Here is a 27,277-nt window from a genome sequence, read left to right on the forward strand (position 1 = left end):
GTGATCATAGTTACGCCCATTTTCACAGTAAACGATGTTCTTGTTTACAGTTGTATTCTTGTTTGTAGCATTTTCTTGTTTGCACGATTAGCTACTGGTCAATTCTATGCTGAAGCCGAGTCTTGCTTGCATTTACTAACGTCACTCGATGAGATATTGTCACAATTTGTTCACATTGTTTACATTTCATTCCTGATAATACTTTTATTAATAGCTTAAATTCTTGCTTGAATTCGAATCTTGCTTGGTGACGTCAAAATTTACGGTGGTAGACTCTCCAAGTACTTGCACATAAATCTCATTACAATGAGCCACATAACAAACGCAAAGGCTACAATTATAATTTGCTCCAAATCAAGCTTTTGATAATATTTACACGTGTCCTTCATGATTAACACGAGCACTTATTGCTAAAGATACTGCATATGAAAATGAATAAAAATACTAAAACAACTAGTGAGCCGACCACTGTCAGCAAGTTGTTCAAGTTAACTTGTGGGCCGCAAGCCATGTTGAAGATTTGCACACTCCACTTCTGCACTAAGAACTTAGGTGCCTTGAAAATATTTGCACATCCAACTCATGACAATCAGTAGTGTAACGAATGCGAAAGCAATTAAGAGCACTTGCAGTACATCGACAGTGTAGCAGCCTTTATTTTTCCCCATTTCTTCACCTTCCACTTGTTATGTGACAGACGACCAAGAAGAGTAGCGCTAGGATCACAACAGAACCGATTACCATCAGAAGCTGATTAAGGTTAAAACTTAGTCCGCAGTCACTATGTTTTCTAGCCATAGTTTAGCCCCTGGCGCAAAACATAGTACCGTAGTACCCTACCATTTTCATAGGATTTTAATTTTGTTTGTACTGTTTTTGTAAACATAAAGATTTCTTTGGTTTGACTATTTTATGAACGACACATCGGATTTCGACATTGTTGCGGGCTTAAAACGTGTTAAAACGAAGAAATAGTTTGACAGCTGATCTCTCTCTTCTCTCTGGTTTAGTAGTGCAAACTATTTACTGAACGCTGTCAAAATGAAGTACGTGATTTGGTAACAAACGTTTATTAAAATAAATAGGTTGAAAAAATAAAATTAATCTTTGTACTTATCAAAATTGAACAAAATATGTGTTACAGTAACACTTGAAAAATTATCACGCTTCCATTTTTCCTTTCCTGTAAAAAAAAAAACAAGAATATATTTATGGGCGATTTAAAAAAAAACGTATATTCTGCGAACGATAAAATAAAATTGAGGAAGTCCTTCGACCAGAAAATACATAAAAGCACATTAATTAATTAAAGCCGTACAAATTACTATTAAAATTACTGTCGATTTTTAATGGCAACATTCACATATTAATTTAACGAATCAATGTCATTTTATGAAACTTCGTTAACTTAAAAAAATACTGTGATCCAAATAATTAAAGTTAAGCTCTTTGAGAAACAATATCTGCCAAAAGAGAATTAGCAAACAAAATATTTTTTTCAGGCGGTAATTAAAACGTTTTTAATTGGTCAATCAATAGCAATAAATTAATAATCATACCATCACCACTTACCTTTTTCTGTGAGTACGTGCTTCCATCCCTCTTTGCACACAACTTTAATTTCTACATTCATGCTTGTTCGCAATATTATTTACGAAACACCAAAACTGACCGATATCTTGAATTAGTATAATTTTTAAGGATTCCATTTTAAGGGTACTTACTAACCCAATTTTTTTCAGACATTACTTTTTCTGTAATGTCGTAGTTATTTATACACTAAGGGTGCTTACATGAAGAAACAGGTTGCCGGTACAGACAAACCTGTACGGGTAGGTACCGATCAGTGCAGGTATAATATTTCAATACCTGCACTGATCAGTATCTACCCGTACAGGTTTGTCTGTACCGGCAACCTGTTCTTTATATAAGCACCCTAAAATCTTCTGTATTCCATATGTGTGTAGTCTACGGTTATTGTTAAAATTTACCATATTTACAAAAACTACTGAAATACCATCACCAGGGTTAATCAAACACAAAAATTAATGACCAAGTTTATTAAAATCCAAACATTTATATACAATCCCTGCCTATTTTAACATACGAAATTGTATCAGTCAGCGAAATAGGAATAAAGCCAACGCTATCTTTTCTATATTTCTTAAAAACTTCTCAATCACAATATTTTTAGAATCCCCGACAGCAATATTTAGTATTTCTGTTACAGCCTTTTTTACCGTCCTAGTATGATTCGGATAATTCTTAGCTAAACTTGTTGAAAAGCTTGAAAAGGAAGCTATTGAAGATAAATTAGCAAAATTTTCTTTTTTCTGTGATTTTCATTGTCGGGGTTTTCGATTTAAATAAATTTACTAGACCACATTATCCATAGAACTACTAATAAGGCTTAAACTAAAATTAGCCAGAAATATGGTCTGAGTATTCCAAATACTCAATCTTAACCCATTGCGCTTACCAACGTGAGTGACTAAATTCGACTAAATAAATCTTTGGTTATTTAGTGCAATTTTACTTACCTAAAAACAAGCAAAAATGGTGCAAGAACGTGCATAAGTTAAACTAAAATTAAATCAAATGTGGTGTGAGATGTTTAGACCAGGAAAGATACAACCAAAAGATACAAGATACATAGACTATAGAAAAATCTCACACCATCCAAAATTACATAGAAATTCTTGCACCGCAAAGACTGAAAAAGCATAGAAGGAAGAATAAAAATGTGAATTCTAATATCCCACATCGACCTCTAAAAGTCAAAAAAACACTCATTACTGTTTCTTGTACTTCTTAAGGCTCTTCAGACGGCTGTTTTCCATGGACCTGGTGACCAACCAGACGCAGAAACTATAGCACATGCCCTGGATGGACATTAGAACATTGCCGAAAATGACGTGAGGGAAGTAGCCAGTAGTCTTCCTGGCGATGCCGACGAGATCAATGGCAGAGTTCACGAAGACTTTAGCAGAAGGAGCTAGAAGTGTGCTCTTGCGGATACCAGACATATTAGAGCAGACAAAACCGGGTAAAACGCATTGGATAATGATGCCTTTCTTGCCATACTCCATTTCGAGGCCTTCGGTGAATTTGTCGACGTACGCCTGTGGGACAAAATTAAATTTTAGTTAGGTATGATGGTAGATGAATAAAGATCTGTGAGGGTCTTCTTCTGTTCAAGTCTTATCCAAAACCATTTAATCAGACTAGGTTGAAAATCAGCACTTTTTAGAGCGAAAAAAATAACATTAGACAAATCCCCTTCACCATCATCACATCTTTTTTAGTGTACATTTTGTTAAGCAAAAGTTCTGCTAACATGTTTTAAGATATTGAAATAAAAATAGATACGAGTAGGTACCGATTTATATCAACTCCTAGATATACAAGCTCTATAGTCGATACAATACTCTTTAAAACAAACGGAAATAAAACCTATACCTGTCTCAAAATCTCCAAAGACTAAGGACAACTTTCCATTGAGGAAACTAGTTTAGAATGACAGAGGACTTTTATCTCCCTAAGCAAAGAATAGTTAGGTCTCATGAGGGATACAAAGATACATAGTTAGGTCTCTTGAGAGATGCAATGAAATATTGCCAACGGTTGTCGGCCTACCATTCTTTACTTGATCTTTAAATTTTATTGGGGATCTGGCTGTGAATGCAATTTGTTGGTTATTATTTAGTTTACCGATTTAAAATAAAGTTCCGATTTAAAAAATTATGAAAATAAAGTTTTGATTATTTGGAGAGTGCTGTTCACACCATATAACTTTGCACTCCTGATTGCTATTTGACTCTTTGTGCATATGTTCGTACAGATATTGTCGAGAAGCAGAATTTAAGTTACTATAACTTTACAATGAGGCGTCTAATAGCTGTCAAGATGATGCACCTACATATTTGACTTATGCGGGAATCGAACCCGCGTTCTTAATCTGATTTTAATAACTTAAGTGTCTATCTGTGGACTTGCTCACCAGATATTGAATTTTGTAATTGGTCCCTTACAAGTAATGTCAACCTCCAATCTCCAATAAGCACACCCACAGATAGTTTATTGAAATCCACCACTAAACTACATACCTTTGTAGCTGCATAAACGCTAAGCATGGGGCAGGGTATATCAGTCGACAAGGATCCAATATTGATGAGAACTCCCTTCTTCCTCTGCACCATTTGTGGGAGCACCAGCCTGGTCATACGAGTCACTGATACCACGTTGGCTTTCAGTAGGGTTTGGATGAGATTGTCACTGTTGGAGAAGAAATATATTGTTAGTTATGAAGAAAAATAAGGTACTTATAGACAAAAATAATTTACGATTCTACACGATTCTACCCGTGTGCCGAGGGAACTATTTCCTGCATTTGGGTAAAATCTAAATTTTATCTTCTCAACGTCTATCTGTGTATCCAAGTTTTGGCGTGAAAGCCGGACAGGTAGACAGACTTTCGCAACTGTAGTACTTACATGAAGAATTCATGAAATAAATTGATCAAAATACACAGATCAGAGTCTAAGAAAGGACATATACTACTTTGTACCCGGTTGAGGAAAGTTGTTCTTCCAGAAAATGCTGAAACCATGGGAAACAGCTAATTCTAACAAAAACTAAACCTATTAAGTAAGAATTGGAAAAAAATACCCTAGACAAAATACCTTTAAAACAATAAAATAACGCAAATAACCACAATTGCATTGCGTTTCATATTCTGTACCACATCAGCACATTTTATAACATTTTGAAAGAATTGTAACAAATACGGCTGACGATATGAAAGTTTTATTGGTAAGAAATTATATTGTGTATTGGAGAAATGTATTATTTGGGGTTAGGGCTGATGCAGATGGTCGGTTTTATTTTTAACCGACTTGCCAAAAAGAAGGAGGTACCCAACTGAGATGTTTGTATGTTTTATATACTTGTTTCATGTTAAAAAAGGACTTAATCGTTTTCTTTGGTGATGATCTATAAATATCTAGTGGTCACCAGCAATTTCACCCGTGTCACGTGGAAACTACGTACTCGGATAAAAACTAGGTTTCCTTGTTCAAGATTGTTTTTTTAATAGATAGGCTATCTATACCATCGTGCTGAAATATCAAATCAGGCTAGAAGTTACTGAGATTAGACAGCACCTAGTTTTACTTAAAGTAGGTAAGTTGTTTATTTACATACAAGATCTTAGCACATGTGTAAAAGCCCTTAAGCCCGTTAAGAATTTGCAAGTGTTGATATTAATATTCAATGTCAAATGATCACTCACACATTTCGATAAGGTCGTTTTGTTTTAAAGGGCAAAAACAAAAGGTCACTTTTAATATTAATAACAAGAAGGTTTTTGTTGCTGAGTTTTCTTTTTTGGCTCGATAATAAAAGGTATAAGGCGATAAGGGTACCTTTTTGTATTGAAAATTAAGTCTTTTATTAAAATTTTAAATGTAAATTTCAAGGCGAGCGATTTTGGAGGTCAGGCTGATGACCAATTACAATGAATTTTTATCTGCGTGATATACTAAAAGTAAGGTGTACAGGAAACCAAGTAGAAAACCTTTTGAAACTTAATTAAATGCAAGATTTATTTCGTTTACTTTTGAGGTAATTCTCATTTATTATGAAAAAAATCGCTGTTTCCTCGCAGTTCTACCCGAGTTACAAGAGAAATACTTCCCGCACCTGGATAGAAGAAAAATGCTATTAATTCGTACGGACCTATCCTGAATCGTTTGTGTACTGAATCAGATTTATTAGATAAACAGTCAATCTATGCTGTCGTATACTCATCCCAAAGTTAGGAAAAGGCTAGGCAGATAATACCACAAGAAATAGCCAATATTAGTAGCTACATGATCAGCTTACTACCACTTTAGTGTAAGTCTATAATGCTGGAAGCCATCTGATGCGGCGATTAAGCTCAAACCATTAGCTTTAACATTGTGGCTAGCCATTATGTACTAAGTACAGATACAGTATAAAGTCTTTATTCATGGGATACTAGAGTTTGGTTGTTACATTGCAAATATCTTTCAGTGGGTTTAATAGGAAAATGATAGGATACACTGTAATTATAAAGAAGAACAAACTCGAAAGGTACTGTACCTATTAAAAAAAATAACAAACATTAGGCTGATAAAAAGGTGAAGGAAAACATCTCGAGGAAACCTGGACTTTAAAGTCTGAAATCCGCATTGAGCAAGCGTGGTGATTAACGCTCATTCCTTCTCCGTGTGAGAGGAGGCCGCAACCCAGCAGTGGGACAATAAAAAGGCTGTAACGGTAACAGTAGAATGTAGAACCCGATTGGTATAAACTATATTTTATCTAGATACATATATATTAAAGTCACGATTAAAATTACTATTTTAACGATCCCTGTTAAAAAAAACTAAGAACTCATAGTTTCTCTATTATGAGAAGTCAATCTCACAAACACATCATCAAATGCACCCGCCAATCTTTATCAAATAAACCTGCATCTACTGCATCTTACGAATATTTTCCACAAACCAAACCTGACAGGACCAGACCATGCAATATGAAATCTGTCGTGACACACGGAGGAAGGAAAGATAGCGGAGATGCCATAAGGAAGGTAGGTCAGGCGCCTTCTTGTAGGTCAAACAACGTACGGTAGGCGTGATCAGTTACTAGAACTAACGAGACATTCGGATTCCTTGTTATATTAAAACCAATCTGTCAAGGATTAGTCTTGATTGATTGGTGATTTTGTTTTAAGAATAATGGTTCCATAGAAGGCGTGTAAAGGCGGAGCTAGTAACGTTCCTCGCCCCCCAAACACCCGCATTTTGGCACGCTACTTAGGAGATTTTGCGTTATGACATCTCCGCTAGTCATTCCGTTCTTCGTGGTCGCGTCACACATAATCTAATATCAATGACGTCGAATATTTCAATTCCTATACAGAATCTAGCAAACGGTTTGCATTCACCTCGAAAATGCTCAGGTTTTCCACGATATTAGGCGAACTAAATTCTTCAATTCTCCACTGTTGAAGTCGCAGAGTTTGAAGGCATGCCGATATTATTTTCTGGAAAGTTCGGGTTTTTGGAGATGTTTGGAGGTTTATTATTGAAAGTTATGTTTATAGGGACCTGTATTATGGTAGCCTTGAAGTATGTCCTTATGTACATAAGTATTCATACTTGGAAGACGCATGTCTGTGCTGATACGTTGGTTTGTTTGAACGCGCTAATCTCAGATACTGGTCCGATTTAGAGAAAAGTTCAGTGTATGATAGCCCATTTTTTCGATGAAGGCTTTGTTTACTAATTATCGGGGTGTGTATGCGAAATGTATCTTTACTTTCATACTTCATTTATTTTCTTTATAACTTTCGTCAGCGAATTACGTCTACTACGCTACTGCTACGTCCAATGGGTAATGCTTATGCCCATTGGACGGAGATGAACTCGCTTTTATTCGTCGCCTAATAATGCCCTGCACTTGGACCTTTAGTCAGTCAGAATAGAGATTTCCCTGCAATGCCGTTTTTAGAATAGTTTCGACCGTAACCACGAGACGGATTGCATCTGCAGTCGTATATCAATAGTAACGCAGTTTGCAGTGTTGTCAACACATTCCTTTTCCTAACGTATATGTACAATGTTACTGGGGACAAAAGTGCTTGATAGATTCGAGTGTACATGTAGTTTGTAACAGATTCTGTTAGATCTCCCTCTATCGTCTCCATTTTATCTGTGAAGGCTTGTTATTGGCAATTTTAGTATTATAATATGTTACCTATAATGTAATGATTATTCCGTAAGAATAAATAAAAATGTATATTGTTGCTAAGCCAGGCTAAGCCGAAAATAGAATAAACAATACGACAGCTGTATTTTTGATCATCTTCGAGTATATTTACTATTATTATAAAGAGGAAAAGTTTTGTTTCTACCCTGAAGGCTCCAAAAGTACTGAACAGATTAATAAAAAACTTTACTGATGAAAGCTAGCTATCATAATTCATAGGATATATTTTGTCCAGGTACGGGAAGAAGTTACCCCGGGAACGTGAGTGCAAGTGCGCGAAACATCTAGTATTATGTGCAATTCAAAGTGATAATCTCAACATAAAAGTAAAACAGCTATTTATTTTCCAAAAACTCACCCATCAGGTATATCAAGGAAGTATTCAGGATAAGAGTAGGACACGCCGACATTGTTCACGAGTGTACCGATCTCCAGGCCGGCTATCTCTTTCTCAATGGTCGAGTAGATCTCATCACCGCCACAAAAGTCCACCTGAATGATCTTTGTAGATACGTTGAATTCTTTTTCTGTACAAACAGACAAATATATCTATGATGCTCATTTTCAGCTGTTTGAGGCAACCTTCAGATGCCTAACACGCTTAGCATGTGTACACCCTGAATAGTCCTAGTTGTAAGCGCGCATTATCAAAACGCGCGTTGTTCGCTTGTCATCTGAACGTTGCCTCAGACAGCTGATTTTTAAGGTCGTTGGTGATATAAAACCTATAGAAAACATTTTATTGGGGACTTTATGTAATGAGTGATTGCTATGGAAACTGGACGAGAAGCATATTTCACGACAATTCAAGCTTTACAGTAAATAAAATTGCAGTTTAATTGCGGTTAAAATTGCGGTGAAATTGGCAATCAAGCTTTAGCTCAAAATGGGCCAAAGAAGTTTTATTGCAACGAATAACAAACAAACACACATAACAAACAAAAATGGGTATAAGTAGAATATCACTTGTACATACATTTTGTTATCAGAGTACTTTAAGTTAGTTATAAACAAATGATCACAAAGACTAGTAACTTTATAAACAGAAACGACATTAATGAAGTGTCAAGTTACTTACCTATTTCCTGCGCTGTTGCCTTCAGTTTATCAATTGAACGGCTGACTAGAACAATGTCGCATCCACGAGCGGCCAACTGAAACAAAGATTTTCTCTTTAGTATAACTAAGGTTAGTTATTAAATATTTATAATACATTTATATAACGTTCACTGAAATGATATCCTACTAATATTATAAACACGAAAGTTTGACTCTGTCAAGCAAAAACTACTAAACAGATTTTGATGAAACTTGGCAGTAGTATAGCTTATACATCTAAATAACATAGAGGCTACTGTTTATCTGGGTGCGGGAAGTAGTTTCCCCAGGAAGCGAAAGAAACCGCTGGCTGAAGCTAGTGAGATGTTAGTTGAGATGATTAAATATATCCATTTATTAATTTTATTATATTATTCTACATATGTCTGTAGTGACACGACGATTTACACACGAGAATCATGTAACCAAATTACAACAGTTATAATAATTTGAAGGCACAATACTCCGCCATTTCTAGCTAATTTAACTATCGATTAATCTTTAACAATAAATGATTGGAACTTCAATGCGATGTTACGGTCTTGTTCATTTGCTTATGGAGTCACTAATCAAATAGGTTTAGCAAATTAGTGAGTAAATATTGATTAAGGCGAGGAAGTGGTCAACAATAATTCCATAACCGGCACGCGCATCTAAGGCGCCAAAAGGGGTCGGAGCGTCTGAGCGGGGCGAGGATAACAATACGCGCGCTAGCTTATAACTAAAAGTCGTAAGCGACAAAATGGTTTTGTAATTTTAATATTTAGAAATGATAATTTAATAAAAATTCCTACTACAATTTTAAAGAGTATGTATATACTCAACTACTAAAAAAGTTAAGAGGCTTAAATCGGTCCGGTTTGCCCATAATATGTGAATCTCTTTTTAAAAAGAGGTATGTTTGATATATTTTTCTCTGTTATAAAAGTTACCTAATCATGTTTCTACAACTAACAAAATAAGGTTTATATCATGAACTTTCAGGTAACCAAGTTGTATTTTGATCCGTTTTGTATTTACTGAGAAAAATTGACATCCTTGGCGCCAAAAATTCCAATTCGTCCTCTTAAATGGTTGAGATATTCTGGTTACCGTGTAGTATGTACCTAATTCAATAATATCGTGAACTGGTTTCCTATGTTCAATTTTACCAAAGCCGAGGTGAATGTCTTATGGATATTTGTTCCTCGTACATGCAAAAATTACTGTAATCTATAAGTAATATTAACAATGAGGGTTCCGAAACTACTTTCGAAAACACTTAAGAATTCTTTCACTGTTAGACAGCTACACTCTTTTTGAGTTACATAGGCTATAATATATTCCGGTAAGGGTAGTAGTCCCCACGGAATGCAGGTGGAACCACGGGAAAACGGCCAGTGTGGTAGTATAGCTTATAAAGCAGAATGAAAGGAAGCTACTTTTTATCCGAACTAGTTCCCTCAGGAAAAAAATAAAGCGCAGGCAGAAGCTAGTCTTCTTATAATTATTTCTATTCTCCAACGCCCTTTACATAGCAATTAATATTGTCTTGTATTAACGAGAAACATAAGTACTTATGTAGGTACCTGCTTACGACAACCCCTGAGGTTATGTGTTATTATTAATGCTAAAATGGATGGGGGTTCTATGGGTACGTTTAATGGTGTTTTGTTGACTCTGTTCGAATCAGGGTGGGTAAATACTCCGTTGATTAGTGTATGCTTTATGGTGACAAGGAAATGAAAATTGTTAGCAGGTTACATTATTATAAACACAAGTTATAAAGAAACATGTTTAGGTGCCTGCATTGAATTTTTCCAAACTATGTTGGCGACGGTTTGCTGTCTAACTGGATGTAGCTAAATACTAGAGTATTTTACATAGAGCGAATACCTATCAGACCTTCCCAACCCAGTTAGCAGGGCAATATGATACTGACAAGACTGGCTGTCAGTCTGGTTTCTAACATAACGTATGCCAAAGATGTTAAAACTACAGCCTGGACCTAAAATTTTAACATGCCTTCCAAAACACAGAGGAACTCGTCATGACAAGATGGTCACCCATCCACAGAGACTAACCGCGCCAATCGTTGTTATTCAACCTTATAATCGATCTATCAGCGCTGTCTAAAAGATTATCCCACTACTATGCTACTTAACATAAGTGCTGCAAATTACTCCACTAAGTATCTAATAAATTATTTAACACAATATAACTAAATAAAGCTTGATGCATCACCTGTCTTGCGTACTCCTTGCCGATGCCGTCGGTGCATCCAGTCACCACTGCAACAAACAAACAAAAGAACATTGATTGATGATCATTATAATGTAGGGATGAGATGGTAATGTTAGAATTAGTGTCTTGAGTTATCGATTTGAAAATTGAGGGTCTCTAAGGAAAATATATATTTTATAATGGGTACATTGAATTTTGAACTTAATCAAACAAGTATGGTTTGACCGTTCTTTGGTGCAGTTGACCCTTCTGTCAGTAAGTATAAAAACTGCTATTTCCCCCTGACACCTTGACACTGCACAAAAGATTCAGTATTAAGTACAGATACTTAATTACGATTCATGGAGACACACTTTCATGGTCCACGTGGGTTGGTGGGAGACGTTGTCACTAGCGAATTGGTACAACTAAGTAAACTTTTACTACGGTTTTTTTACATCTTTAAAAAAATCGATGTTGCCAGTCATAAGTTTTTTGTAATAAAAAAACAATTTCATGTTTCAATCACACATAAAAAGAAAGCCCTAGAAAAAAACACAACAGCTGGAAATCAAAACTTCAAGTGCAGCGATAAACTTGCAACTGCCAAGACTGCAGTATTCAGACCTACTTTTAATTCCAATACTGCAGTATTGGAATTAAAAGTAGGTCTGAATGTTTATACTTGAGAATAAATCTGCCGTCGTAAGAAAAAAGGGCACAACTAACATTTTTTTAAAAATTGAGTTACATACATATTTAGAATCAGAAAAAAAAGGCGCATCTGCTCAATTTTTTGTAGAATTTTATCTTTAAGGAATACGAAGATACAGATGGCTTAAAAGGCACAAATGAGACTAATATTCATGTTTTATAAGATGAAAAGACACATTTATTTACCATTTTATTGAAAAGGCACAAATACGTAGATGTGACTATAATTTCACATAGATATTTACTAAAAACTACTTTGAAAAGGCACATCTACAACATAACATAAAGAAAAGGCTCAAATGCCAGATGTGCTCTTTCTACTAAATAAATAATCCATGTATTTCTCAATTAATTTACGTATAAAAGTCACAAAGACCCAGTTGTGCCTTTTCTTTAAATTATTTACGATTAGGGGTGAGGAAAGGAGGGCAGGGTTTGATTGAAACGCGTCAGTTGTGCCTGTGACGTCGAAGCTATAAGCGACGAATAAGCTCTAATAACATAGCTTAAAAAAGGTTGAAAACCAAAAGAAGATGGATCAAAATTGCCCCACGTCCTACAACAATGTGACGTATCTCAAAAAAAAGATAAAAATGTAAAAAAAATATGGCATACTCTGTAACTTAATTTTTTTACACCTTCATACAAAAAAAATGCTTTGAAAATTGTTCAGGCGCTGTTATGAAAACATCGATCATAAGACTATTAATTATAGACCATTTTTTTAAATTATATTTTTGTTTGATAGTGTGTACCTCACAGGTGGTCCCATATTCATCAGGTCAGGATCTGATGATGGAAACCCTAAGAAATCCAGGGCAACTTTTAAAAGTTGTAGGCATGCGCAGGATAAAAACTTTACAATGAGGTGTATGTCTAATAACACTATGCAACACTGAAGGTTTGGAGTTGACCTGATGATGGAGACGAAAGAGGGTCGAGGGAAATCAACAACTGAATATGTAAACTACCTCGTGTTTGGGCTTATATATTATTTGTATTGAATAGACCTTTACAACAGTGAAATTTTGGAGCTGACCTGATGATGGAGACCAGAGAAGGTCAAGCGAACTCGACAATTGAATATGTAAACTACCTCGTGTTTGGTCGTATATTATTCGTATTGATGAGAACTTTCCACTAATACGGATAGTAACAACTAAGCTTGTCACTGAAAAGCCAAAAATAAAAAAACTTTTTACAAAAAAATAAGACCGACTCCCAAAACAATGAAAAGCACCGACTTCTAGGCCGATGCACCTAATAGTTTTTTTTTTTTTTTGCTTTTCAGTGTTTTTTTGGGAGTCGGTTTTATTTATTTTTTTAATAAGTTGCATCGTGTAATCAGACATACACTTCATTGTCAAGTTTTTATCCTGCGCATGCCTACAACTTTCAAAATTGGCCCTGGATTTCTCAGGGTTTCCATCATCAGATCCTGACCTGATGAATATGGGACCACCTGGGAGGTAGACACTATCAATCATATACATAATTTTAAAAAATGGTCCTTAAATTTTCTCATGAACAATTTTTTCATAACAGCGCCTGAACAATTTTTGAAGCATTTTTTTCGTATGAAGGTGTAAAAAAATTAAGTTACAGAGTATGTCATATTTTTTTTAACATTTTTATCTTTTTTTTTGAGATACGTCACATTGTTATAAGACGTGGGGCAATTTTGTATGGATTGTGATCCGTCTTCTTTATGCTCCTATTACTACCTCTATTAATATAGAATATTTTGATTTATTTTTTATATTGTAATTTAGAGATTTAGAGATTATTTTATAGATTTTTAAATTGGGTCCAACCTATTATTATTAAAAAGAATATAAATATTAAATTTTGATTTTCCTTAGGTATACTTACTTAGGTAACTAACTAAAAAATGTAATTGAGTTTAAGTATTAGCACTTTTTCTTTCTAATTTATAAGTTCTATTAGTTAACCAAAATTGAAGGATGAGATCCCTAATAATTTAAAAATAACTATTGAATATTAAGAAAGGTTCTTTTTTGTTTAAATGTTGGTGTCCTAGAAGTAAATTTGTTTCAGTTATTTGGATAAGGATAACCAGAAATGGCATGACAATAAATGTTTTATAGTTTATTAAAGTTTCCTCGCATGATTATTTGTCTTTTTTTTGTAGAAAAAATTTAGTTAATTTGCATTAAAAAAGCGCAATTAGACAAATGTGCCCCTTGTTTCAGACTCAATGACTAATTTTCTTGAAATATTAAAAAGAAAGGTCACATTTGGTTAATTATGCCATTTCTTTGTAGTAAGTGGTATTTTTTAATTATTTTTTTTTTAAGTTGAAAGGAATAATTTGAATTTATTTTAAAATTAACTATATATAAAAACTAAAAAGTTAAAAATATAATAGTACTAACCTTCACGCATATATCATCAGTATTTTTTTTTCTTTTAAGCTATAGGTTTCCACGCTATGGAGCAGAATATGGTAAAAACTTTAATCTCAATTATCTCAGTTTGACCAAAATGGTAGATGTGCCCTTCTTTCATACGACGGCAGAAATGTGCATACTCATGCGACCTCAAGCATGATATCTATAGAAAATTATGCTAATAGCGAAACATCCCGTGTCGAGTCAGCACTATTCCCCAATATATGAGTATTAGTGGGTAAATATTTGTGAGGTTAGTGTAAAGCCTTGGTCTTAGAACGAGCGTAGCGGGTAGCGATTTTAGGTGGGTTCCTGCTGTGAATTTTTCACTCACTTTTGCACTACAATTTAAGGAGTAAAGTCAGGGGGAGAAAACTCTCGATACCTAACGAAATAATTACGATTTTTTTTTTCTAACAGATAACCACGTTATTTGTGAGTGTCATAGACTATTGAATCCTGGTTCGAGGCATGGTTTTATATAAAAAACTTGCCTCAAAATGTCTTTTAAGTTGATATTTTTGTCCCAACTTAATTAAAACTTAGCTAATAACAGTGGTAAATAATATTTCAAGAGTATGAGAATTAACACAGTATTCGATTGAGATAAAGCCCTAAATTAGGTGTGTTTTTAAATAAGCACAAAAATCGCCACGCTTGCTATGTGACCTCTTCCTAAGGATACCAAAATTATGGAGGTATATACATACTATTTAATATTAGTTAGGTATTTGCAATATTACTGGATGACTGTTAAAAAAGTCTAACCCTTTCGCCTACTTTCGAAAATTGCGATAAATGGTGAAAGAAAGGGATCCAAACACTTCAAATTAAAGTTAAAATTGACATCTGAAAAGCTAAAATATTTTTTGCACACTAGACATAAGTAATAACTTAAAAAAGTAATGTCAGTTTTGCTGTCAATACAAAACATTAAAACCGAATTTTTTTTAATTGTTATTTCTTTGGTATTTGGGTAATAAAATGATTCCCCTTCTACTTCTTCTTCTTTCGTGCCGATGACATGTCATATTGGGTGTGTCGTTCATAATCACATTAAATTCTAACACATGTACTTCATGATATTCTATGGCGAATTGTAAAAAAAATAACATAATCCATTCAGTGGTTTAGCCACAGGACTCATTTTTCGTTTTCATAATTTACAACATCATGTGTAAAGCAGAGATAAAGTTAGGAGTATCGAATGTTTTGATCAGTTGACAGCTGTCAGTTTTCAAGGGAGAATTTCAGCTGTTTGTAATGACTGACTTCTATATGGTGTTCTAATTTTCGCACATTTTTATTCTATTTACTTTGTTTGAAAAATGCATTTTTACACGCTTTTTATTAGCTTCACCTGTATGTTTGTAACCGACTTCTTTGGGCGCAATTTTGACCCACTTTAAACGGCCAGATTTCGTTCAAACTTTGTAGATTTAATGAGGACCGATGACAATACACTAATTTGATAAAATTATTCCATTTTAACCGACTTCCCAAAAAGGAGGAGGTTACACATACACATCGATTACTCCGGGGCTTATAGACCGATTTACGTGATTCTTTTTTTGTTTGACTCGGAATAGCTGCCAGTTGGTCCCATAGTCATCAGGTCAGGATCTGATGATGGAAACCCTGAGAAATCGAGGGCAACCTTCAAAAGTTGTAGGCTAACATAGGGTAAAAACTTGACACTCAGGTGTACGCCTAAAAGCACTATTCAACTGTGAAGATTTGGAGCTGACCTGATGATGGAGACCAGAGAGGGTCGAGGGCACTCGACAACTGAATATGTAAACTACCTCGTGTTTGGGCTTAAATTATTTGTATTGACAAGACCTTTGCAACAGTGAAGGTTTGGAGCTGACCTGATGATGGAGACCAGAGAAAGTCGAGGGAACTCGACAACTGAATATGTAAACTACCTCGTGTTTGGGCTTAAATTATTCGTCTTGACAAGACCTATGCAACAGTGAAGGTTTGGAGCTGACCTGATGATGGAGACCAGAGAAAGTCGAGGGAACTCGACAACTGAATATGTAAAATACCGCGTTTGGACTTATATTCTTTGTATTGATGAGAACTTCCCACTTGTATGGATAGTGACAACTATTCGTATCACTGAAAAGCTTTAAATAAATAACCTTTTTACAAAAAAATTAAACCGACTTCCCAAAACACTAAAAAGCAAAAAAAAACTAATTTTAGGTGCATCGGCCTAGAAGTCGGTGGCAAAATGAACTTAGTAACATCCATTAGACACGACACCGACTTCTAGGCTTTTCAATTTGCAAAATATGATTTTTGTTAATTTATATAATTTTCATCTATAAGTAGTCGATATGGTAAGAAAATTAATTAAAATTTTCTAGAATTTTTCTCTACAGTCGATAAGGCAGGACTCGATGTTAATTTTTATTTCCAATAATTATCTTTAGCCGTTTTCTCTAATATTGAAAAATTTTTGTATACTAAAGAGAATTTTAATTGTACACAACAAATAATACTTTTAAAACAAACTAAAAAGTAGAAAATAAATAATAGTTTAAAAAAACTAAAAAACACGCTTTTTATAGAAAAACGAACTAAAAAATAGAAAATAAATTTTAATGACTTTAAATTAAGAAAACAGTGTTAAAATTTCAATGAATATATAATAAATACAAAAAATATTTAAAAAAAGCGTGGGGTGCTTTTTAAGATATTATCGAAATGAAAATCACTGTACTCATATCTGTCAATAAAATATTTATAACTATTGACACCATGCACCCCACGCTTTTTTTTAAATATATTTTTTTGTATTCACACTATTATTAATTTATATTCATTGAAATTTTTAACACTGTTTTCTTAATTTAAAGTCATTAAAATTTATTTTCTATTTTTTAGTTCGTTTTTCTATAAAAAGCGTGTTTTTTAGTTTTTTTAAACTATTATTTTTTATTTTCACGTATTTTTCCTTTGTCTTTGTGTTAATCGACATATATTAACGCATTTCATTTAATGTGATTATGAACGACACACCCGATGTATTGAGACTACACTATGTCAGCCCAATATGAAGGTGGACACGAAAGAAAGTATCAGACCTACTGACTAAGACCACGGCCCATTTAAAATCCTCCTTATAGCTCAGCAAAAAAAAACGATTTATAACCACATCAATTAAAATAACATAACCATAAAATATCTAATAATCACAAAGACACGGAAAATAAACAAAATCGCTTGCATCACACACTTTCTCAGTAAACCCGTTCTTATAACACCTCACACATTGCAAATTAAACCTTAACTTAAAGGCTTAAGTCTTAATTTAGAACAAACGATTAACGAGTGAAAGTTATTGGCTTCGTACGTATAATTCGCTGATTGTCAGAAGTGTGGAGATATTATGTTTTATAAGATAAATATAAAATGCAAGTAGGCATTTGAAAGAAAAGAGAATTTCCTGAAAATATACCTCTATTATGTAAACGTAATTAAAGTTTCGAAGTGTGAAGGTTCCATTTGTTTTATAACCAAAATTATATTTTAGGAATGAACAGAAATGCTTAAGATAGCAATATTATTAATACCATTCTGAAATCAAACATTACGTTGGCAGCGGAATGGCAGTTGATTTAAAAAAATGATAAATCTGCAAGCTCCGATATTAAATCTTTTTTATTGATCACAGATATTTACAATAAAAATTAAAAACTATGATAGTTTTTAAATTTATTAATTAACCAAGAATTCCTCTATATTTTATTCCATGATACTTATGTTTAAAATTACCGTTTGAGACCTATCAGATTCACACGACATAGACATATTATTAAATTAAAAAAAAAGTCTTTAACCGTTGTTCGACAAACCCATGCAGTTATTAATGGGTGGCTATCTCAAATAATATTAGAATAACTGTCTACTATTATATTAATCGTGAACAATCAATTAGTCTGTATCGATATAATAATATATTACTTGTAAATCAGTGCTAGAGTTCTAAATAACGCTATTTGTTAACCGTTGGTTAACCTGAACATTAGTTAAATCTGGCCGTTGCGGTTTTTACAAAATGACTGAACAACCCTTTTTTAGGGGTTTGAGACATTCTTGTGGTATTTTTGGTACAATACATGGTGTTCTCATTAGGTGCGTACCGATTTATTTTAACGTTAGTTTATTTTTAACCTTCCATTCGAAATAATATATTGTAAGTAAGTTCGATCGTTGTTTGGGTACCGTAACTTTTAAATGCATGACCTAAATTCGATGCAGCTTTTTTTTCACTTGAATTGTCAAATAGCTTGTTTATTGTCGAAGCCTAAAGGCTATAAAATATCTCCAGCGAAGTAGACTACACGGGACACTATTGAAAACTGGCTGTGGATGTGCATAGTAGTGAATCATTTTTGAAAAAAAAAAAAACCGTAATGGCCTACAAAAAGATATTAAATATTCAAATTAATCGAATGCCTTCATTTTAAATTAACATTGTTCATATTAGGTCTCACTCACACATCATACCATCTCTTCTACAAACTGGCACATGTTACTGTCAATTTGACAGAAACCCATATCAGTTGAGTGTTAACTAATCAATTAGAATTAACGAAGGTTTCATTTGTAGCTTAGAAACAAGAAGTAGGTATTTCGTAGAATTTAGTAATTAAGATATTGTTTGTAACTGCTATTGAATATCTTTGGCAGTCGTAGTCTGACAGTCAGGGTATGGACTTGCCCGGCTTGAGAAGGTCAGATAGGCAGTCGCTCCATGTAAAACACTGGTACTCAGCTGCAACTGGTAGGGCTACGGGATTGTTCGAAAGAGTTACCGCGGCCCTGGTATATAAAAGGCCTACGACGGAACACGACGGTTTTTAGTCAGTAAGAGTCTGACACTCCCTAACCGCTGCTAACCCACAGCGGGAGGGGTCATTTGATGATTTTTGAAGTCGTTAAAAAAAAAGCTGCAACTGGAGCTAGAGACTAAGAGCGGAAGACGACATCAACATAGCTAAAAAAAAATATTTAATTAACTAAAAAGCCCAGCAAATAAACTAAATTAAAATATCAACATATGTAAAGCAAAACTTGTGTCTTTCACACAAAGAACCACTGAATAGCTGTAGGGTAGTTTGACATTTGCAGTAGGAAAAGCCTCGCTGTTAGGAAGTGTTAAAAGTTTAAAATACCCTCGATGTGTAAATAAACTGAAAGTTGTAATGTTGGGGCCACGAAGTGAGCGGAGTGCGAGTTCAGACAGATTAACTTAAACAAACATTTTCGAGCGGAAATTGTTCTGAAATAGTTTCGGGGATGTAAATAGGGGTTCATTTTAAAGGATGATACTAGTTGGCTAGTTGATTTAGTAATTACAATACTCACTAAACATATTGTGGTCTGTCCGTTTTTTAGTGCAGTTGATAATTCTGTCAATCAGTACAAAATATGCTACTTTCCCTTTTAAATTGTCAGCTGCACAAAACTTTCGGTACTCCTTTATATGGTTTTTCCAACTGTCATGGGTGCGACTATTAATCTAATTATGACCTACACAGCCTAGTCATAGGAAACAGGATAACTTTGTGAGAAAGGTCCCTATGCATTATGTATTTTAGTTTTATATAAATTATTTATTTAAGATGTTGTCGTCATCATAAGAAACAAAATGCATCGTTTACCTAATATGTTTTAATTGATCAAGTAGGTCACTAAACTAATTGTTAAGCGCTACAAATTACACATGCAGTCAGCAACGTTGATCGAAAAGTGCTAATTTTTAGCCTACTTTTAATAAACGCTGTTTGATTATTTTTTTATTTATTTACGACTATAGAACTAATATTGGCACAGAAGCCTTATTTCGCAACATTTTAACAGTTTTTTTACCTTTCCGCTAATTTCCTAGCCCACTAATAGGTACAGTAAGTCGCATACAACTTCAACAGTAAATGTAACATTTCTCAGTCTTAGAGCAACGAGCAAGTTTTACTTAACTCTAGCAAAGAGGATTTTAAATACATTTCACTTATACCTCGAGTTTCATACTGTAATTTCTGCACAAAACTTGTTTTCACCTGCATTCCGTGAAAACTACGACGCACATCCGGATAAAAAGTAGCCTATAGCCTTCCTCGATAAATAGGCTATCTAATACTGAAATTATTTTTCTATTCGGTTCAGTAGTTTCTGAGATAAGCGGCTTCAAACAAACTCTTCAGCTTTACAATAGTTATAGAGCTACAACTTATAGACTTCCTCATAAAATATGTGAAACATTTTAATGTATGTATTGGTAATACAACTTAATGAATAGGTTCCTAATGATAATGAGCTAATTAATTAAACTAGTTCAGTAGAACATTCTACAAATACGTGAAACAGTCTAATAGAGACAAATCGTTCATTTGGTCAAGTTTTTGAGCACATATCCGTAGATCAGAATATGCGGAAATATGATAGGTGTTATGCATTACATTATTGAGCTAGTAATGTTTACATTGCTGCAATGGTCAATAATTATTATCTAATTTTATTATGAAATGCACATCTTCACATTTTTGGGTAACCCAATTAATTAATTGAATGCATACTAGATAAATGACGGAAATAAACTAAAATATACAAAGAAAATTAAATTCAAATTCACATCAAGCATTTGGTTGATAAGTTGGCTATAATACTAGTATGATAATCAGTCATAAAACTGTAATACAAATTGCTTATCAAAAATACCAACTCGCATAATACAGTGATTATACACTACATTTTTTTCAATCTAGTCATAAGTAGCTGATATTTCTATTATACATATATAGTAGATTTTTCTATTAAATATTATGTTGTAAATACATAGTAATTAATATTGATACGCTTCAAGTCGATACTACATATTTTAATTTGCCACTGCTGGGCAAAGGCCTCCCCATTTTGTCTCGTAACCCTTGAATCTTTCAGAGTTGCCATCAATCAGGGTTCTAGAGCTATAGGTAATCAAGATAATTTACCTAGATTTAGTTATATCCCCTTACAGTTTAACCAGCTACAAAAACTAGAATTTTAGTTACAGTTTACAAAAACTCATACCTAGCACAAGATGTATTAAAAAGTTCCAATTTAAAAAAGTAGCGAAGAAAATTGAACAATAAAAAGTTTGTCCCAAACGCAAAAGTAAAGTAAAAACTCTTCACAATTTACAAGGAATTTAAGAACACCTTTGTGACCAAAGAACAAGCATTTACATATTTAAATAACAACTTGAGTAGCCAAGTGGCGGTTTTACAGGACCCTTTTCGTGAAAAATAAAAACAACGAGGAATTTTATAAGTGACACTATTTGTTTAGGAGAACGTATTAATTTTTTTACTGATTGTAAATACTGAAGTAGGTATGTAACTCTATCTTTCTGCCTGTCGTGCTTTCTCGCCATAACGACTGAATTTGACTGAAGAGAATTACAATGTCTCGTACAAAGATAGTCCAGAGTCCAAGAAAGGTCATAAGTTACTATTTATTCGGGTGCGAACAGTGGAATACGTGAATAATTACGTGAAAAATAGCTAGAGATCATTTAATGTAGACAGACTGTGAATTTTTTTACTTGAAAAAAAAAAAAAAAAATTAATTCAATTCTTGTAATATGTCTTTTGATTCTCCCTAAATTCATATTTTTCAGTTATCCTAGTCTCCATTTACAACTTTACAAGCAATTGTTTCGCAGTAGCGTGAATCATTAGGACATGATGTGAACAAATCTGGTCCTGCAATCATTTGAAGTATAAATGCAAGCGTAAAGGTAAGTTACTTTTACTCAAATTCCTTAAAAAAACTTGAACAAAAACATACGAACAAAACTATAAACCCAACTAACTAACTCACTAACAAGACAAGCCGATATGATATAACGTAAACTCTTGCGCAAGATAAGCGATGCGTTCACTATGCTTATCTGATAAGCACGCGGTTGCGTTTGCGTGGTTACAGCTGTTGATACGTTTAACCGACTTTGTAGGAGGAGGTTATCGAAATGGTTTTTTACTGAGTTCTGTTTGTAGGCATGTTTTGTAATGTAGGTCACAAATCAAAAAGGAAAATTTAAAAAAAACCGGTCAAGTGCGAGTCCGACCGGCCTGCGTAGGGATCCGTACCGAAAATGAGCTAAAAATGATTGCTGTATGACAGTTTTTTGGAGGAAAAATTACTTTATGACCGGCTAGTGAATTATAGGGCTTATCATCCGCCTAGCCAGGTAAGTATATTCTAATCGGTTGCCACTGAGCACCTGTTTTAAGTACTCAGAGCGACAGCCTATCTGATCTCTTCAACCCAGTTACCCAGACAACCCGATACCACTTGGTAAAACTGGTTACCAGACATTACCGTCATGAAAGTAGGAAGGCATCTCGTAACATTTAGGTATTTTCCAAAAACCTTAAAAAACAACGTAAACCATTATAGGAACCAGTAAAACCAGTAGGTCAGTTCGAGCCAAATATAGCTTAATGTTAAAAAAAAAAAACGAGAAAGTCATTCACCCACTTTCTTCAACATAAGAATGCAAAAAACGTCTTCAAGCCACATTGCGAATTTTACCGAGTGATTCCGAACTTTACCGAGTGGTTCCGAAATTGCCCGAATGATACCGAACTTTGCCGAAGGTGATTGTACTTTGGTACTTTAGCCGATTATGTAAGAAAGAGGTGATAAAGAAAACTAAAAGTGACCTTGAAATGTACCGTTATCATTGTGTAAATAGGCGTTAGAATTAACAGGTTCTGAAATAGTAGGTGTAATAAACATATGTAGATAATAATAGTATCGCACTATCGCATAAGGAAATTCGTAGAACGGCCGTAAAAAAAGTTTAGGTACTCTATTGTCTACTAAATAAAGCTACCTATCTAATTCCTCCTTTTTATCAAAATCGATTTATGGCCGTTCCCAATATTCAATCTATCTAACTGATGTTTTAATTACTAAAGATATATTATACGAATTTGTCATTACATGTATGGTGCTAAGTAAAAAATCGATGCCTGGTAACCAAATGAAGATAATACAATATTGGAAAGGCCGTTAGCCAACATAGACGAAGTTAGTAAATCCGATGTAAAACTTATTACATTAGAAGCCTACAAATATTAAAAGGTATTTAGTCAGTGTTTATGTATTTTAAATACCTATGTGCTTTAAAAATATTTACCCACGTCTCAGGCGTGCTGAATATTGTGGATATAAGCACGACTGACATCATTATTTATTATCGCTAGAACTACATACCTATATTTTATTTACCTATAGTAATACCTACATTATGTTTGTTCTCTTCCTCATCGATTGGTTCTCAAAATAGATTTTAATTAATTAACCTGGAATTCCAGAATAGTTTTTTACTAAACAAACTTCAATTAAAATAATCATTAACGAAAGTCAATATAGGTATTATGTGTGTATAGCATGTAGATTTCTAGGGTTCCGTATGAATAGGGGTAAACCCTGTTATTAAGACTTTGCTGTCCGCTTGTCCGTTCATCTGCCATGTGGCTGTATATTATGAACCCTGATAATTGGACAGTTACAATTTATATAGACGATTTATATAGAATATTTCTGTTTTAACAACAAATAAGTACTGAAAAGTAGAATAAAAGAATAGGAGGCAGCACGGAAACAAACGTGATTTTTTACTCGTTTCATAGACAGTGGTACGAAACTCTACGTGCGCGAATCCGACTCGCACTTGACCGATTTTTGTAACTGTTTAAACAGCCTACGTTAACGGAAGATACCGGTACTTACAAGACCTGAATTTAAGGTTTTACATTGAAATATAAAAGTTGTTGTTATTGAAACTTCAGGAAACGATACGGAAATAAGTATACAATGGTTTACTTTATTTCAATGTCAAAGAAGTAGGTGATGGTATGTTTTTTTTATGACTTTTCGGTACAGATGTAAGCAGGACGGTCACCCTACCCGAATCTGTACCAATCGAACATCAAACTTCTACTATTGTGATAAGGTTGAAAATCTATTGAAGAAATTTGACAGATTGAGGTAGGTTGATGTTCCAGATCAACACCAGATGTTTTTCTAATTACAGAAAAAACTAGACGTTATCTATACTAATATAGCAAAGAGGAAACATTCAAGAGTGTCTATGAAGTTTCTTGCCGGCTCAATTAATGAAACCAACTTTTTGGAACCGTGCAATTAGTGTGACGTGCCTATTTGAAAAAACTTTTTTTTTTTGATATTTTTGATTCCTTTTTTGTTTGGAAAGGCTCCGAAACTACAAAACCGATTTGGAAAATTCTTTGACTATTGGCTAAGCTAAACTATCCTTGGATGACATGGGCTATATTTTATCCTTTTACGGGACGCGTAGGTATGAAATCGCGGAAACAGTTAATACACATTTTAATCGTTGATGCAATTGCGTAGACTGACATTAAGTGTCCCATAGAAATACTTTCTTGTACGCAAATTAGTTTAACACGACTATGTATGTAATTTGGCTAGACTTACTTACCTACTAAAGTAAATGTTGGTCATTTTGTATTGTATGTCACCAATTTCAAAATGTCGAGTCATGTTCGATTTAAAAATCAATTGTTCACAGTCCAAGGTTTGCATAACTAATTACAACGAAATGCTGATTTAACAATGAAAGTAACAAGCTATCAATAGTTTTTCTACGACTATTTTGAACGTAATAATATGTAGATTTCATGGTACTTTTAGGTAAATAGTCGTCGTAGACTGGAAGCCGACCCCAACATGATTGGGAAAAGGCTCGGAGGATGATATGATACCCTGAATGAGTGTAGCTTTCCAACAGTGAAAGAATATTTCAAATTGGCTCAGTAGTTTCGGAGCCTATCCATGTCAAACAAACAATCAAATCTTTCTTATAGTAGTAGTAGATATAGATAAACTAAAGTTGCCAAATAACTCCACCGCTCCGAAGTTGGCTACGAGTGACTTCACGATATTCAAATATACAAACAAAACACTACAGCGCATACGCAAGGCATCAGATGACTGACGTCATAGAGGACACTAGTATTTGACGAGATTTATGACGACAACTTTCAAATGAGTAGTCGGGCGCATCAGCTGTTGCCCTGCGCGTCGCGGGATCCATTCCCGGACGAGATACCTACCTAATTAAAATAAATTATTCCGGTTGCAAAATTGATATAAGTACCTACAAAGGTTGCAAGTATGTACCATGTTTAAAAGAATATTTATGTAAATACCTAGTATCGCGAATTTTAAAGGTAACGGGCAACTAGGGCATCTAGGTGCTTCTCGAAACACGGAAGAACTTGTCATGACAACGTGGTCACCCATCCACTGACCGACCGCGCCAAGCGTTGCTTAACCTTATCATAGATCGAGCTGAAAAACTCACAGAATAGCAAAAAGTCTTTGAACATTCAAGTACAGAACCTTCAATCTTGAAAGAAGACTCGCACTTGACCGGTCAATGTCGTCGATTTGGTTTAATTGGCATTCAAGGCAATTTTTTATTACAACCTACTTTAAAAGTGCCTAAAAAACTATTAAGTAGTGTAACGACGCAACGTGTCGCAAGTTCGAATCCCAATCAAAACAAAAAATGTGCTTACAAAAATTTTTGAGAACCAGTATGACCTACTGTGAAAAAAAAACAAGGATAAAGCTACCATATCACCGCAATGGGCCTGATTTCACACCATAAACTGTTACAACATGCTTTTCATTCATTTCACAAAATGATTCATTCAAAAAAAGAAAGTTAATGCAAACGAACGAAATTAAAGGTATTTTTGGTACCTTTCTTTCCTTAATCCTTCTACATAAATACCTTTTTTGGTTTTATTATTAATTATGTTTATAGGTCATGTAATTGGTAAACCATTTCCTATAATTAATTTCTCCTTGCAATGTCAATCGATGTATCGCCATTGAACTTTTGATTTCAAAGGTCAGCGACCTCCCGAAATTAGGAAGTATAATTCTACAACTATTGTTTAGTGTGCTCCAATTTTTATGAGTAGAAACTAGAAAGTATAAACAATAGTAGGTAAGTAATAAAAATAATACTCACGAGCCCATTTCCCTTTCGATTTGAAATCCAATTTAAACAAAGCAGGTCCGATAGCATAAGTATACAATGTTTTCAAAACACTTCTCACTATTTTCAACACTAAATACGCAATACACGCTAAACCAGCTAATTGTAACACGGACACGGCCATTTTTGTGTATTATTAAAATATTTTTTCGATAAATCAAAAGTAGGGTTATGCCGGAGAGAGCGTCACCGCTTGACACAAGTAACGCATGCGCACTAGCGGTCAAAGAAAGTTGCCATGCGCATTGAATGAACGACACTGACGAGCCGAGTGAATTGAAGGCGCCCGAAAATAGACGAACACTGTTCGGATTTTAGAAAGAGATGGGTGTAAAATAATGTGGCTGTCTCGCTCTCACTGATAAGTGCGGTATTACGGGAGTTATGTAGGTCATCCCGATTATTAGTTGGAGTAGTTTGTAATTGATACAATATGCCATGAGACAGTCTGTGAGTATATTTTGTTCAAAAAGTGATACTATAGGGAAATAATTGGAAAGTAATTATGCACCAAGTGTAATTATTGTTAATTAGAGTGATAATGCGAATTTGCCAGATAAAAAATTTTTGATAGATGTGAACATTTCTTACTAAATTACCTACGAGCAGTAAATAAGTAAAGTTAAGTGTTATTTGGGAAATAACATCAGATACCAAGGCACTGAAGAAGCAGATAATACATTGGGATGAGGGCATAGGAATGATGATAGGCAATCCTACATAGGTAATAGAAATATCCTGCGCCTAGAATTCTTCAGAAAAAGTTTCAAAACTAAAGTAAAACTCGATAAAACACAAATGAAGTTTTTTGTAAACGAAAATCGTCGCCGCATTATTATTATGAGGATATAAATATATTGGCATGTTACCTAGACAAACATACAGGTAGGTACATCACCAAACATGTAACCAAATTATTCCAATCAGAAATCCAACA

The 27,277-nt window shown here is 34.2% G+C and overlaps 1 protein-coding gene across 2 annotated transcripts; it reads right to left on the reverse strand.

Annotated features, from left to right (window-relative positions):
* Positions 1 to 26,607, reverse strand: LOC110381068 (very-long-chain 3-oxoacyl-CoA reductase). Of its 2 annotated transcripts, XM_064040316.1 has the most exons (7): positions 26,314 to 26,607; positions 11,119 to 11,165; positions 8,876 to 8,951; positions 8,156 to 8,324; positions 4,107 to 4,275; positions 2,797 to 3,122; positions 1 to 1,183 (listed from the first exon to the last, which is right to left on the reverse strand). In XM_064040316.1, exons 1-7 carry the CDS (start codon positions 26,462 to 26,464, stop codon positions 1,162 to 1,164), a joined length of 960 nt encoding a protein of 319 aa, XP_063896386.1. In that variant the 5' UTR covers positions 26,465 to 26,607; the 3' UTR covers positions 1 to 1,161. The 2 variants fall into 2 exon arrangements, with proteins under 2 accessions (XP_063896386.1, XP_063896388.1); XM_064040318.1 differs by lacking the exon at positions 1 to 1,183 and having other exon boundaries at positions 2,046 to 3,122; positions 26,314 to 26,606.
* Positions 26,608 to 27,277: the final 670 nt, after the last annotated feature.

Source organism: Helicoverpa armigera, chromosome 22 (assembly GCF_030705265.1).
Source record: "Helicoverpa armigera isolate CAAS_96S chromosome 22, ASM3070526v1, whole genome shotgun sequence".
Lineage (NCBI taxonomy): Eukaryota > Metazoa > Arthropoda > Insecta > Lepidoptera > Noctuidae > Helicoverpa > Helicoverpa armigera.

Coding starts and splice junctions, on each gene's coding strand:
- LOC110381068 (XM_064040316.1), bottom strand. CDS start 26,464: ATGGCCGTGTCCGTGTTACAATTAGCTGGTTTAGCGTGTATTGCGTAT. Junction 8,325..8,875: donor GGCAACAGCGCAGGAAATAG/GTAAGTAACTTG, acceptor CTGTTTGTACAG/AAAAAGAATTCAACGTATCT. Junction 4,276..8,155: donor TTCCTTGATATACCTGATGG/GTGAGTTTTTGG, acceptor CTTCTCCAACAG/TGACAATCTCATCCAAACCC.